Source organism: Papio anubis, chromosome X (assembly GCF_008728515.1).
Source record: "Papio anubis isolate 15944 chromosome X, Panubis1.0, whole genome shotgun sequence".
Lineage (NCBI taxonomy): Eukaryota > Metazoa > Chordata > Mammalia > Primates > Cercopithecidae > Papio > Papio anubis.
The window spans coordinates 135,585,651-135,600,136 of record NC_044996.1 but is presented as its reverse complement, the minus strand read 5'-3'; the positions used below and the strand labels follow the sequence as shown (position 1 = coordinate 135,600,136).

Sequence of the window (14,486 nt, the reverse complement as noted above, 5' to 3'; positions counted from 1 at the left end):
CAGTCTGGGGACCCCACCTTGAGAACCACTAAAGTCGATTGATACACTTGAGTTTCCAGTATTATACTTGGTATAAATACCACTGTGATTGGCCATGCTGTCTCAAGTGTGTAGCAGTTTCTCCTTTCCTTTAAAACAATAATCCAATGTCAGTTATCATTGGAATTTCAGTTCAATCAGGAAACTCTGCCCTTAATGCCCACTCACGCCTCACAGAGCCCCATGAGGTCTTCCCGTGAAGATCTGGGTGCCGAAATTGGCCCGGAATGTGCTTCAAGAAAGCAAAATTGCACTCTCTCTCACTCTACATCTTTTAAACAAACACAGATGCTGCTGCGTTAGTGCTGGCAAGGGATCCTTGTCTGCGGGGCCTTTCATCTCCTTGGGCTTCTTGCCAGGTCAGGCACGTCTCTGGCCAGCTCTCATGTTTGATGTGCTCGGCCACCCTGTGCCTTCCCTGCTCGGGATGGCCATGAGCCTGAGCTCCACCACTGGCCTGGATCACCTGCAGCATTTCTCAGGTCTGGGGTTCAAGGGGCATCATAAAACTGGACCAGGAATCAGAATGCGACAATCTAGGAAGCCTCCAGTTGCTAAGAATGAATTTGGGTGAGATTTTCCCTATGAAAGTTCTAGAAAGGAAAAGTGAGTAAGGGAGGCGGTGTCAGATTTTCCCCAAGCCCTGCTAGGTGGTCCACAGGGGCTTGGACAGGGTAGCTTTCGCAGAAGAGCCCAGCTGCTCGAATCTGAATTATGTCCTTGGTCATAGATCTGGTCGTTTATAATTCACTGAATTTGCTTGAACTACTACCCAAAGGGGCTGGAAGTTCAAACACTTGATTTAAATCAAATAGGACATTTCATGCCACTAACGAAGCCTGCTGGATTTGATGTTACCTCCTTCTGGGTTGATGTTCGGCTTTCTTCTTTTGTGATAATTATCATCACAGGCCAGGGCACAATTTATGCACGAACCCAAGGCAGCTCCTGAATTCATATTTCCCTAGCGCTGTTATAATCAACTGAACTTTTAGACATTACAGTCACAGAGCTTTAAAAGGAGGTTTTCAGAACGCAAATACTTGATCTTTTGATACTGTCTCCAGGGTGAAGATAGGGAAACAAAAACCAGGTTTTGTAGATATGGGAGGGTTCCGTGTATATGTGTGTGTGTGTGTGTGTGTATGTACGTATGTGTGTGTTATAGTTATCACTTTGCAAACACTAACAAGTCTTATTTTTTTCAAAGCAACATTGGTTTATTCAACATTATATTGAGCATCTATTTTAGCTGGGAACTGTAGGGGGCACAAAAAGTGTTTTTGTTGTTGTTGTTGTTGTTTTTTTTTAAAGCCAAGGAGCTTGTTATCTACTAAGGAACATGGACATAATCCAGTTTAAGTGGTGCTACCCAAGGCAGGCTCTCCAGTGGGGACTGTTCTGTTTTTTTTTTTTTTTAAATTTAATTTAAAGTTCTGGGATACATGTGCAGGAAGTGAAGTCTTGCTACATAGGTAAACGTGTGCCATGGTGGTTTCCTGCACCTACCAACCCATCACCTAGGTAGGTAGCCCCACATGCATTAGCTATTTATCCTGATGCTCTCCCTCCCCAACCCACGACAGGCCCCAGTGTGTGTTGTTCCCCTCCCCGTGTCCATGTGTTCTCATTGTTCAGCTCCCACTTATAAGTGAGAACATACAGTGTTTGGTTTTCTGTTCCTGTGTTAGTTTGTTGAGGATAATGGCTTCCAGCTCCATCCATGTCCCTGCAAAGGACATGATCTCATTCCTTTTTATGGCTGCATAGTATTCCATGGTATATATGTGCCACGTTTTCTTTAGCCAGTCTATCACTGGTGAGCATTTGGGTTGGTTCCATGTCTTTGCTATTGTGAATGGTGCTGCAGTGAACGTACGTGTGCATGTATCTTTATAATAGAATGCTTTGTATTCTTTTGGATATACGCTCAGTAATGGGATTACTAGGTCAAATGGTATTTCTGGTTCTAGGTCTTTGAGGAATCACCACACTGTCTTCCATAATGGTTGAACTAATTTACATTCCCACCAACAGTGTAAAAGCATTCCTGTTTCTCCACACTCCCACGAGCATCTGTTTTTTCTTGACTTTAATAATTGCCATTCTGATTGATGTGAGATGGTATCTCATTGTGGTTTTGATTTGCATTTCTCTAATAATCAGTGATGTGGAGCTTTTTCTGATATGTTTGTTGGCTATATAAATGTCTTCTTTTGAGAAGTGTCTGTTCATGTCCTTTGCCCACTTTTTGATGGGGTTGTTTTTTTCTTGTAAATTTTTTCCTTGTAGATTCTGCATGTTAGACCTCTGTCAGATGGATAGATTGCAAAAATTTTCTCCCATTCTGTAGGTTGTCCGTTCATTCTGATGATAGTTTCTTTTTCTGTGCAGAAGCTCTTTAGTTTAATTAGGATCCATTTGTCAACTTTTGCTTTTGTTGCAATTGCTTTTGAGGTTTTCATCATGAAATCTTTGCCTGTGACTATGTCCTGAATGGTATTGCCTAGATTTTTTTCTAGGCTTTTTATCGTTTTGGGTTTTACATTTAAGTCTTTAATCTATCTTGAGTTAATTTTTGTATAAGGTATAAGGAAGGGGTTCAGTTTCAATTTTCTGCATATAGCTAACCAGTTCTCCCAGCACCATTTATTAAATAGGGAGTCCTTTCCCCATTGATTGTTTTGTTAGCTTTGTCAAAGATCAGATGGTTGTAGATATGTGGTCTTATTTTTGAGATCTCTATTCTGTTCCATTGGTCTATGTACCAGTACTGTAGTGTTTTGGATACTGTGGCCATGTAGTATAGTTTGAAGTTGGGTAGCATGATGCCTCCAGCTTTGTTCTTTTTGCTTAGGATTTTCTAGGCTATATGGACTCTCCACCCAAAAACAACAGAATATACATTCTTCTTGGTGCCACATGACACTTACTCTAAAATCAATCACATAACTGGAAGTAAAACACTTCTCAGCAAATGCAAAACAACTGAAATCATAACAGGCGGTCTCTCAGACCACAGTGCAATCAAATTAGAACTCAAGATTAAGAAACTCACTCAAAACCACACAACTACATAGAAATTGACAACCTGCTCCTGAATGACTCCTGGGTAAATAATAAAATTAAAGCAGAAATCAAGAAATTCTTTGAAACCAATGAGAACAAAGAGACAACATACCAGAATCCCTTGGACACAGCTATAGCAGTGTTAAGAGGGAAATTTATAGCCCTAAATGCCCACATCAAAAAGCTAGAAAGATCTCAAATCGACACCCTAACATCACAACTAAAAGAACTAGAGAACCAAGAGCAGACAAACCCCAAAGCTAGCAGAAGACAAGAAATAGGCAAGATCAGAGCAGAACTGAAGGAGACAGAGATACAAAAAACCCTTCAAAAAGTCAAACCTAACAAATCCAGGAGTTGTTGTTTTGAAAATATTAATAAAATAGGCTGCTAGCTAAAGTAATAAAGAAGAAAAGAGAGAGGAATCGAATATACACAACCAAAAATGATACAGGGGATATCACCACTGACCCCACAGAAATACAAACAGCCATCAGAGAATACTATATCACCTCTATGTAAATAAACTAGAAAATCTAGAAGAAATAGATAAATTACTGGATGCATACACCCTCCCAAGACTGAACCAGGAAGAAGTTGAACCCCTGAATAGACCAAATTCTGAAATTGAGGAAGTGATAAATAGCCTACCAACCAAAAAACTCCCAGGACCAGACAGATTTACAGCTGAATTCTTCGTACCAGAGGTACAAAGAGGAACTGGTACCATTTCTTCAGAAAGTACTCCAAACAATTGAAAAGGAGGTACTCTTCCCCAACCCATTTTATGAGGCCAGCATCATCCTGATACCAAAACCTGGCAGAGATACAACAAAAAAAGAAAACTTCGGGCCAATATCCCTAATGAACATTGATGCAAAAATCCTCAATTAAAACAAAAAAATACTGGCAAACTGAACCTGGCGGCATATCAAAAGGCTTATTCACCACGATCTAGTCAGCTTCATCCCTGGGATGCAAGGCTGGTTCAACATACACAAATCAATAAATGTAATTCATCACGCAAACAGAATGAAAGACAAAAACCACATGATTATCTCAATAGATGAAGAAAAGGCCTTAGATAGAAATAACATCCTTTCATGTTAAAAACTCTCAATTAAGTAGGTATTGATGGAGCATACCTCAAAATAATAAGAGTCATTTATGACAAACCCACAGCCAATATCATACTGAGTGGGCAAAACCTGGAAGCATTCCCCTTGAAAACCAGCACAAAACAAGGATGCCCTCTCTCACCACTCCTATTTAACATATTGTACAATTCACCCATTTAAAATGCATGATTCAGTGGTTTTTAGTAGAAAATGAGTTATGCATTCATCACCACAATTTTAGATCATTTTCATCACCCCAAAAAGAAACCCCACACCCCTTAGCTGTTACCTCCTATACCACAGCCCTTGGCAACCACTACTCTACTTCTTTCTGTCTCTGGACTTGCCTATTCTGGACATTTCATGTCAATACAGTCATGCACTATGTGGCCTTTTGTGTTTGGCTTCTTTCACTGAGCATCATGCTGTCTTTCTTTTTTTTTTTTTTTGAGACGGAGTCTCGCTCTGTTGCCCAGGCTGGAGTGCAGTGGCGTGATCTCGGCTCACTGCAAGCTCCACCTCCCGGGTTCACACCATTCTCCTGCCTCAGCCTCCCTAGTAGCTGGGACTACAGGCGCCCACCACTATGCCCGGCTAATTTTTTTGTATTTTTACTAGAGGTGGGGTTTCACTGTGTTAGCCAGGATGATCTCGATCTCCTGACCTCGTGATCCGCCCATCTTGGCCTCCCAAAGAGCATCATGTTTTCAAGGTTCGTCCACACTGAAGATGTTTCCGTACTTCTTTCCTTGTTAGGGCTGAATCATCTTGCATTGTGTGGATAGACCACATTTTGCTGATCAATTCATTAGTTGATGGACATTTGGTTTCCCTTTTTTTCTTTTTTAAAAATTATTTTTAATTTTTGTGGGTACATAGGTGTATATATTTATGGGTATATGGTATATTTTGATACAGGCATGTAATGCATAATAATCATATCAGGGTAAATGGAGTCTCCATCACCTCAAGCATTTATCCTTTGGGTTACAAACATTCCAATTCTTTTAGTTATTTTTAAATGGACAGTTAAATTATTGATTGTAGTCACCCTGTTGCACTGTCAAATACTAGATTGTATTCATTCTTTTAAACTATCTTTTGTGCCCATTAACCATCCTCCATCCCCTCCTCCCCCCTCCCCCATTCCCTTTAGTTTTCAGATGAGGAGGTGAGACTCTAAGAAGCAAAACACTGCTCAAGGTTAAAGGGAATTGGTTGCAGAGCCAGTCTCATCTGGGTTCTTACAGGTCTCCTATCTCCTGAGGCACAATCAGCTGCCAGGTGCTGGGAGGACCTTTGATGGAGAACCCTGCCAACTGACCCTAACCCTTGAGGACATCAATCCCCTCCATACAGCACCCTCTGGGACCAACAACAGTGGGGAGTAGACCTGGGCATGACGGGAAGATATGTGGCAGCATCCTTAAGTATCCAGATTCCTGGAATGGCTGCATTTTGGGATACCTGTTCAGTAAAATACTGAGGATATGGGGCCAGGTAATGGGATTCCTGTGTCCTATGTTTATGGTATATTATAGATTCACCCGCAGAGGTCTATTTGTGTCTGAAAGCTCCTGGGTGGGAGTAACAGTGAAAGTATTTAAGAGCTGGTGCCAGATGATGAACTCATTTGTTATGAATTGTGGGGAGTTCGCTGTAGTTCTATAAGGTATGAGGTTGGCAGGGGACATCCCAGGGTGTCTAGCTCAGTGGCTATAAACCAACTGATGTGGAACTATTTTAGTACTTTTTAATCTGGATGGTGGTTCTCAACCAGGGGCAATCCTGTCCCCCCTCCACAGGAGACATTTGGCATTGTCTGGAGACATTTTGGTTGTCATGATGGGGGATGGGGATGCTGCTGCATCTAGTGGGTAGAGGCCCAGGATGCTGCTATATGTTATACAGTGCACAGAATGGCCTCTCTGCAACAAATAATTAGCCAGCCTAAATGTCACTAGTGCCAAGGTGGAGAAACCCTGCGTAAAGCCTTCCCAGGTGGAGGGCTGGATGGGTGGAAGGAGTCCTATGGGCCCAGCTTGGGACTCATTTCACTGCTACTGCATGGGAAGGGGCCTCACTGGGGACTCTTATCTGCCTATAAATAGAGGCCCTTCCCAGTTACAAAGCCACCTTTCCTAACTATCATGGCTTTCTTGAAATTAATTAGAATCATCAGAGCTAGAACAAAATTTACCTGACCCTGGGAGGAAACCTTGTTTAAAAACATTTATTTAAATTTTTGTGGGTACATAGTAGATGTGTATATTTATGGAATACATGAGATGTTTTGTTACAGGCATGCAATGTATAATAATCACATCATAGAGAATGGGGTATCCATCCCCTCAAGCATTTGCCCTTTGTGTTACAAACTATCCAACCGTACTCTTTTCATATGCCTGTTTGCTATTTGTATGTCTTTTGAGAAATGTCTATCCAAATATTTTGCCCGTTTTTTTTGATCAGATTATTAGATTTTTACCTATAGAGTTATTTGAGCTCCTTATACATTCTGGTTATTAATCCCTTGTCAGATGGGTAGTTTGCTAGTGTTTTCTCCCATTCTGTGGGTTGTCTCTTCACTTTGTTGATTGGGAAACCTTTATTTCTTATGTGGGCCTCTAAGGCTCTGACATGCCTCAGGTCTGGAGGCCTGGACTGCTCTTCTCAGCAGCAATAAACGGCTGCCAAAGCAAAAGGGCAACTCTGATGAGACCGGGGCCCACTAAAGCTTTTGCAACCGTAGAAGCAGGGTGATTTGGCAAAGTATTGGGTGACAGTGCCCTTGAGAAAATGTGTATCTCTGGTTGATTGATTGCAATGGGCCCTCGTTATGACAGTTGAGCCCGAAGCAACTAAGACAAATCAGAATGGAAAGAAATGTTTTCATGCTCTGCCAGCTGGACCCAGCAACCTTCCTGTGTGAGGAGACCAGAGCCCTTGTTGGACCTTGAATCTATCAACTGTGTTCATGTTCACAGATGGGTTTTCCCAGGAGAACTCAGCATCTCACTGCAAAGAAGACTACTAACATTTGTTTCCTTTAGGTAGGTCTTGTTTCAGGATTATAACAACATTTAGGTTTACAGAACAATTGAGCAAAAAGTGCAGAGTTCCCATATATCCCCTTCTCCCCCCTCAGTTTCCACTATTGTCAATATCTTGCATTACTGTTGTATTTGTTGTAATTGATGAACCAATATCAATACATTATTATTAACTAACATCCATAATTTACTTTAGAGTGTACTCTGTGTCATATATTTCTGTGGATTTTGACAAATATATAATATCATGTATCCACCATTACAGGATGATACAGAGTAGTTTCACTGCCCTAAAAATCCCCTGTGCTCTGCCTGTTTATCCCTCTCTTCCACCCCCAAACCCTGACAACCACTGATCTTTTTACTGTCTCCATAGTCTCCATCCTTTTCCAGAATGTTGTGTATTATGTAGTTGGAATCATTCAGTATGTAGCCTTTTCAGACTGGCTTCTTTCATTCAGCAATACACGTTTTGATTTTCCTCCAGGTCTTTTGATGACTTGATAGCACTTTTGTTTTTATTGCTGAAGAATATCCATTGTCTGGATATGCTACAGTTCAGTTTATCCAGTCACCTACTAAATAACATGTTGGTTGCTTCCAGGTTTTGGCAATTATGAATGAAGCAGACGTCTTCTAAGACATTTTCTTTACATAACTACCAAACCATAATGATGTAAAATTAACAGTAACTCAATGTATCATCCAATATCCAGTTGATATTCATTCAAATGTCAACTCAGAATTCCATCAAAGTTTGTGCATTGCATTGTTTTGCCTTTTTAGTCTCTTGTCTAGAACAGTTCCCTGCCTTGTTTTATTATTATTTTTTTTTAATGACAGAGATTTTAAAAAATAATTCCAACTTTTATTTTAGATACAGGAGGTACATGTGCAGGTCTGTTACATGCAAAGATTTCCTTTGAAGAGTCCAGACCAGTAGTCTCACATTCTGGGTCTGATTATTTCCTCATGATTCAATTTGGCTTAAGTAGTTTTTGGCAGCATTCCAACATAGGTAATGTTATAGAGTCTGCTTTTCTGACTTTGTTGATGGTAAGCTCCATTGCTTGGATGAGGTGGTGATGACCAGAACCCTCCGTTGTAAAGTGACATTTTTCTCTTTGTTCATAATCTGTAGAAAAGTACTTTGAGACCATGTGAATTTTCTGTTTTCCAGCAACCATTCACCCAATGATTTTGGTATCCATTAATAATTATTGGTTAAGCTAATTATTACATTGGGGGTTGCAAAGTATTAATTGTCAAATTCTGTCCTGCTTCCTGCGTTTATCAAGTACTCCTCCCCATTTAAGAAAAACAATCACTGTAGGGTCATGACATATTCTTTTAATGTTTTTGTAATTTATATTGTCATTATTCTGTTTGCTTAGCATGCTCTCTCACTATTTTACTCTTTCCTAAAGATGTTGCTGTGAGTTGGAGGGGAAGGGGCCTTATCTGCTGTCTCCCTCAGTGTGATAGATGGGGAAACCAACACAAGAAACGGATACCTTTTCCAAGACTGTTTAAGGTCCAGTGTAGTCAGAGTCAAAAAAGTCAGAATTCTGGCCTGACAGTTTCACTAATCAGCGTCTATTTCACCAGGTGTAACTGATTTGAATACTGCTTAGAATACTTACATCCCCTTTTCATATTCACTAAGAGATAAATTTGACTAATTTTGCCTTAATTAAATGACAGTATATTACAATTATGTTTTCTGTTTTTTTTTTTAATATTATCATACTACACAGAGTAGAAACCCATTATTTTAATGGGTTTAATACTATACAGTATTTTAGTGTGAGACTACCAGAGTTTGCTTCCCCATACCCCTTTTTTGGGGGGTACAGTGAGTACTATTTTGCAGACTTATGTGGCAATGGAACTTCTTTTTTTCCAAAGAAGTTGTTCACTTCTCCTTCTCTCAGACTTTTCATTTTACCCAAGGGGCATGATGTGTTCCTGCAGGTCATCATTTAGTAAAATAATGAAGCAAGGCTTGCTATGAATGGTTGTGCAAATGTGCACTGTATACTCCAGAGGGCACAATTTCCACTGCAGTGTTTGTGAGCAGTGCTCCTTGGCATTGTGTGATATACAGTCTTGGTGGTCCCATACAATGGACTCTGGGAAGTGGCATTCTTTTTATAAGTTGAAAGCAATGGAATTTTGGAAGAGGAGGCAATTTACATATGTAGTCAGAGATAAATGTCAAACTTTATCCTCCCAGTAAGATAGAATTACAAATAGAATCACTTTTTATCTTGTACTTAAAATTTCTTTTACTTAAAATACCTTATACTTGGAATTCCTGTGGTGTGGTCAAGTTTTGACAATGCCGTTCATAAACCCTTTTAAAATTGATTATAGTCTTGAAATTTAACAGGATATAGTAGTCATCATAGGTTTACTGCCTTAATAAACAAGCTTGCAATCTCTGTGACCTAATGCAATAAAGGTTTATTTTTCTCACATGTTACATCCAGTGTGGATTGCAGGTGGGCTCTGGACCTAGGTCTTTGAATCTGGTGGCTCCTAAGTCAATCCTCAGAGCCCTTCACTGGCTCCTGTGCCTCTGGCTGCCAGATGAGAAGAGAGAGTGGGGAGAAATGCACAGGAGACCTGGGAGCGGCATCTGTCACCTCCACCCATAGGCATTGGCCAGTGCTCCCTCCATTGGCTCTGCCTAACCACAAGGGAGGCTGGGAAATGTTGTCTGTCTCTGTGTCCACATGGAAAAGGCACTGGGGTTTAGGGAGAGGGATGAGTCATTGTTGCAAGGCTGACCTCTTTTCTCTATTTGTTTCTTCTCCAGGAGACTTCTTGGCATCATCACAAAAAAGGATGTTCTGAGACATATGGCCCAGATGGCAAACCAGGACCCCGAATCCATCATGTTTAATTAGCAACAAGGTGGCAATTATTTTCAGAAAAACACTGACTGTGTCATTTAAAAAGAAATAAATGATATGTTATTATCCCAATGAAAGATCATGCATTGGGGACAGCGGAAACAAAAGCTTTATTTGAAAGGCGGGGAAGAAGGATGAAACCTTTAAAAACAAAAACGAAAACATCAATGAGTAGGCATTTTATAGCTTTAACCCCGTACGAGTTTCAAGCTGTGTTTCCTAATGAGTTTGCTACTGCTGTGGGAGCATGTGGGTGGGTAAATGATGTAAATGATGTGATCTGTACAAGTATGTGGAGCATGAATGCTGACTCAAGAAACTTTTACCCCTTCTGCTCAAGGCTGATGTTTGTAACTTATGAACACACGTGAAGTGTTGAGTCCAAAAGACAAAGGGGTATCGGCATGTCAGTGTCATTATTTATTGGTTCTTGAAGTTTTGCTGCTGTGTTACTGAATCATACTAAAGACATTTGCACTTACTTTGTTGAAAAAGAAAGAAATTAAATTTGAACACAGTGAAAGCTGCAAGTATGCCAGTGGGTCCACTCACGACCATCCCGTTTCTTGCTCCTGTTCTCAGCCTGTAATCTGGCTTATTCATCAGTTTCTGAACCAACATCAGGGGCGCCTGCCATGATGAGTGTGAAGAAATCATTTCTCTATGCAAGACTGGCATCCTGGGACTGCATGATGAACTATTGGAGCATATAGTACTGTGCTGTGTCTCCTCCCATACAAAGGGACACATCCTTATTTTGAGGATATACTCACCCGATCATTGATTTGCATCCGCATTGCATTTGCTTCATTTATTTATTGCTTTTGCCCATGCATTCAATATTGATCAGCTCAGCACTTCCATGGGCCATAGCCGGTATGCCCCCAGCCTGCCATAAGCGTGGTTTCATTTCCAAGTAGCATATGCAAAGTCCAAACAGGTTACCCAATGTTACTACTTATTTTTCCTCTCAGGTCTTATCAGATGCGGCTGTGAAGAGGATGAGGCATACGAGTGCTCAGTTGGAATCCCTCCAAATGGATTGCAAGAGAAATACTAAATTGATTCTAAATCTGTTCCATTATCTTCTCTGTAGGATGCAAAACGTCCAGTTTTAATGTATAAGCATGCACTTCATACTAGCAATCACAACGCAGGAGGACAGCATTAAATTTTATACAGCCAATTTGAGCACTGGGCATCTTTGTATTTGAACTTAACGACACATTTACTCTTTTAGTCAGGATTTTGGTCTTTTCTGCGGGAAGGAATTAAGCTATGTATTAGGTCCACCATATGATCTGTGTAAGTAAGATTATCCCACTTGCCCTTTCTCTTTAGTCTTTGTCCCTTCCTTTTCACTAAGTGCCCCTCATCCTTTTCAATCTCATTGTCACTGGATAGTGCTGCATCACTTAGGTGTCTATTTGGCTGCAAATAACAGAAAACCCAGCAAACGCTGAAGGGCTGGATAAGAACCCTGAGAAGGGGGTACTCCAGGACTGTCCCCATAATATCATTGGGATCCCCATCCAGTTGCTATTTCTTTTTCACCATTTTCACCTTTTGTCCTCTGACTTATTGCCTCAGAGTTGCAAGATGGTTCCTGCACTGTCAGGTATCATGCCTGCTTTCTAAGTGGGAAGAGGAAGGAAGGGAGAGGCAAGCAACTAGGTACAATGTCTATCAGGAAAGCAAAGCTTCCCCAGAGATGCTCAGCTTGTATGCATTGACTGGAAGTTTGTCACGTGGCTCCCTCTAGCCACACACTAGTGTGGGAAGGAAAATATTGAGCTAGTCACATTACTCTCTGAACGAAATTCATATTATCTTATTAAGGAAGAGTGTTGGTCTTCAGGAGGGGAAGTTTGCTGTATTGGATGCCGTCATCATGTCCTTGTCATTGCCCTTCCTGTTTTCATTCTTGCCAAACCCCTGTGAATGCTCTTCTAACCTTCCTGTTCCCCACCCCTTCTCTCAGATTTGACCTAGAATTCCCAGCCCAAATCCATAATTTCTTAGCTCTAATAAGAATTTTCATGTTGGACAAAAACCTAGCTACAAATGGGTTTCTATGAAACTTCTGATTAATGTGCAAAATATATATTTTCTCTGGGTTAAGACATTTTTAAGTCAGATCATGCTGACACACTAAGAAAATTTGTGTAATTCATTGACCCCTTCCTTCCAAAATAACAAGTAGCCACCTCAGTGTGACAATATCCAGTCAATAGTAGAGAATTTAATCCTTGGTCCTATAAAAGAATAAAATTCATTGTCATATTTATAGTACGTAAGCCTCAAGTAACAGGTCTTAATGTTAGTGTTGGTGTTGTGGTTTCTACGGAACATTTACAAGTGAAGTTGGATTCTCCTGGGCTTTAAATCCTAAAAAGTCTTAATGACCACTTCATGTAGTTCCCCTCTTATTCCCCTGTGGTCTCCTCAGAGCCAGTGTGTGCTGGGAAAGAGTATTAGTTATAGCCTGGCTTTATAGAATCCAGGAGGTCCTTTTAGCTGAAACGAGCAGCTTCAAAAGGGAACATGAAACAGTGAAAAGATAGCCAAAGGTTAGTGAAACCACAGCATTTCTTTCTAATCTGGCTGAGGCCATGGAGGGGAATGAAGGGAAAATATGCTTCCGGGCCAAGGTCACTGAGGGGGACCTTAGAATTTGTGTCCTCCCCAGTGCTTAGAGTAGAGATATCTGCAAATTCATGGCAAACAGTTGGAAGAGTTACTTAACTGAAACAACCCAGTCTTACTTTCTTTTGTAAGTTGATCCTCTGATTTATTGGGGGGTTCAGGCTCTCCTCAATAGAAGGTCAAAGTTGGACAGGTGGACTAAGGTCAAGGATGAGGAGTCTGCGGTGGGGACTACCACAGCAAACTGTCTTCCTTCTGTGGAGTCCTAACTCAGTCATGTGGTCCACTTGCCCAGGGGCCTGGGGGCTCAGACAAACCCCATGGGGAACATGCTGCCATGCACTGTCTCTTGTAAATGTAGTTGGGTAGGGATCCCGAGGGTATTTGCTCTTTCCAAATGCAGAACTTCTATCCACTTTATCTGGTTATCTGATGAACAGCACGGGGACGTGGAGGTGAAATAAGCATCTTTCAGAATAATGTTTTTTTTTTCCTCTTCCAGAACCAAAGGCTTTAGATATTTGTGGAACTTTCTGGATTCCTTCCGAATCAGGTTTACATAAAAAACTATCAACACATCATGGGAAAGGAGCTGTTTCATGATACACATCACGTGTTTCTTGCTCTCACTGAGGAAATGTGTTGTACAAAAGCACCAAATAAGGGCACCCTGGAAGTGACATGTGTGTTTCTTCTAAGTGGTTTTAGTGCATCCCCTGGGATTGCAGATGCTCATGTGGCTTTTAGGGAAAGGCAGAATGTGCTAGAAGTCGAAGTCATTCAATATTCACTGCTTACTGTTACTTGGAACCAGATAATCTCAGTTCTTTGTTCAGTCTTTCCCAAAGACCTTACAAAGGAGATGTGTAGATAGATAGATTTTGAGACTAATAAGTCACAGAAATGGAAAATTTTAGAGCAGTTTGTGTCACTTAGGTGAGAACTGATTACTTTAAATTACCAACATGTGCGAATTCTACTTAGTATTCATTATTAGATGCTGAGCTGGAAAAGATGAGAAACCCAAGGAAAACTATTGAATTACCACATAATTGTAATATTATGCTTTCATTTTAATTTTGTATGGGCAGTGTTCTATTAGACTAAGCTTCTAGCCTTTGAAATGATTTACATGAGGAGAGAGCCTGTATATCTGACTTGAGAAACATTAAGCAGACCCTATTTTCACCGTCGCGGTAATAACTATTTATTTGCTATCCTAGAGGTGCTGGGAATGAGCCTCCGGGTGACTTGATGAGATATATTCACATTTGGTATTGGAACGACCACATAGCAACGTGTTGGGTTTTTTTTATTGTAACACTCTGTGTAAATGTTGGCACCTTATTAAATATTAAATGTTTGAACTCTATTTTTAAAAATAAAATAAGCCCAGAATCTGCAACAAACATGTTGTAAATGGAAGAGATACTGATTTCACAGTGTGTTTCTACACAGTAGAACCTCTGGAAACCTGGTCCCCATGACTTGGTAGAACTATCCAGTAAAGTTAAAGACCCATCTTAAGACTGGTATACAGATTGTGAAGTCCATTAGGTCAACTTTAAAATTCCTTGTTCTTGGCTGGGTGGGCGATGACCAAATGAAAATTCAGACTGAGGCTATCAGTTTCCAAGGATTGG

At 40.6% G+C, this 14,486-nt stretch overlaps 1 protein-coding gene across 2 annotated transcripts in view; it reads left to right on the top strand.

The window, feature by feature from the left end:
- Positions 1-14,252, top strand: part of CLCN4 (chloride voltage-gated channel 4) — an 80,645-nt gene extending 66,393 nt beyond the window's left edge. The window contains exons 13-14 of one of the 2 annotated variants that reach the window (XM_021932886.2): positions 7,214-7,279; positions 10,101-14,252. In XM_021932886.2, coding sequence (XP_021788578.1) covers positions 7,214-7,279; positions 10,101-10,191 — 157 coding nt within the window. In that variant the 3' untranslated portion in view covers positions 10,192-14,252. The remainder of the gene's footprint in view (positions 1-7,213; positions 7,280-10,100) is intronic. The other variant, XM_003917392.5, reaches the window with a different exon arrangement.
- Positions 14,253-14,486: the final 234 nt, after the last annotated feature.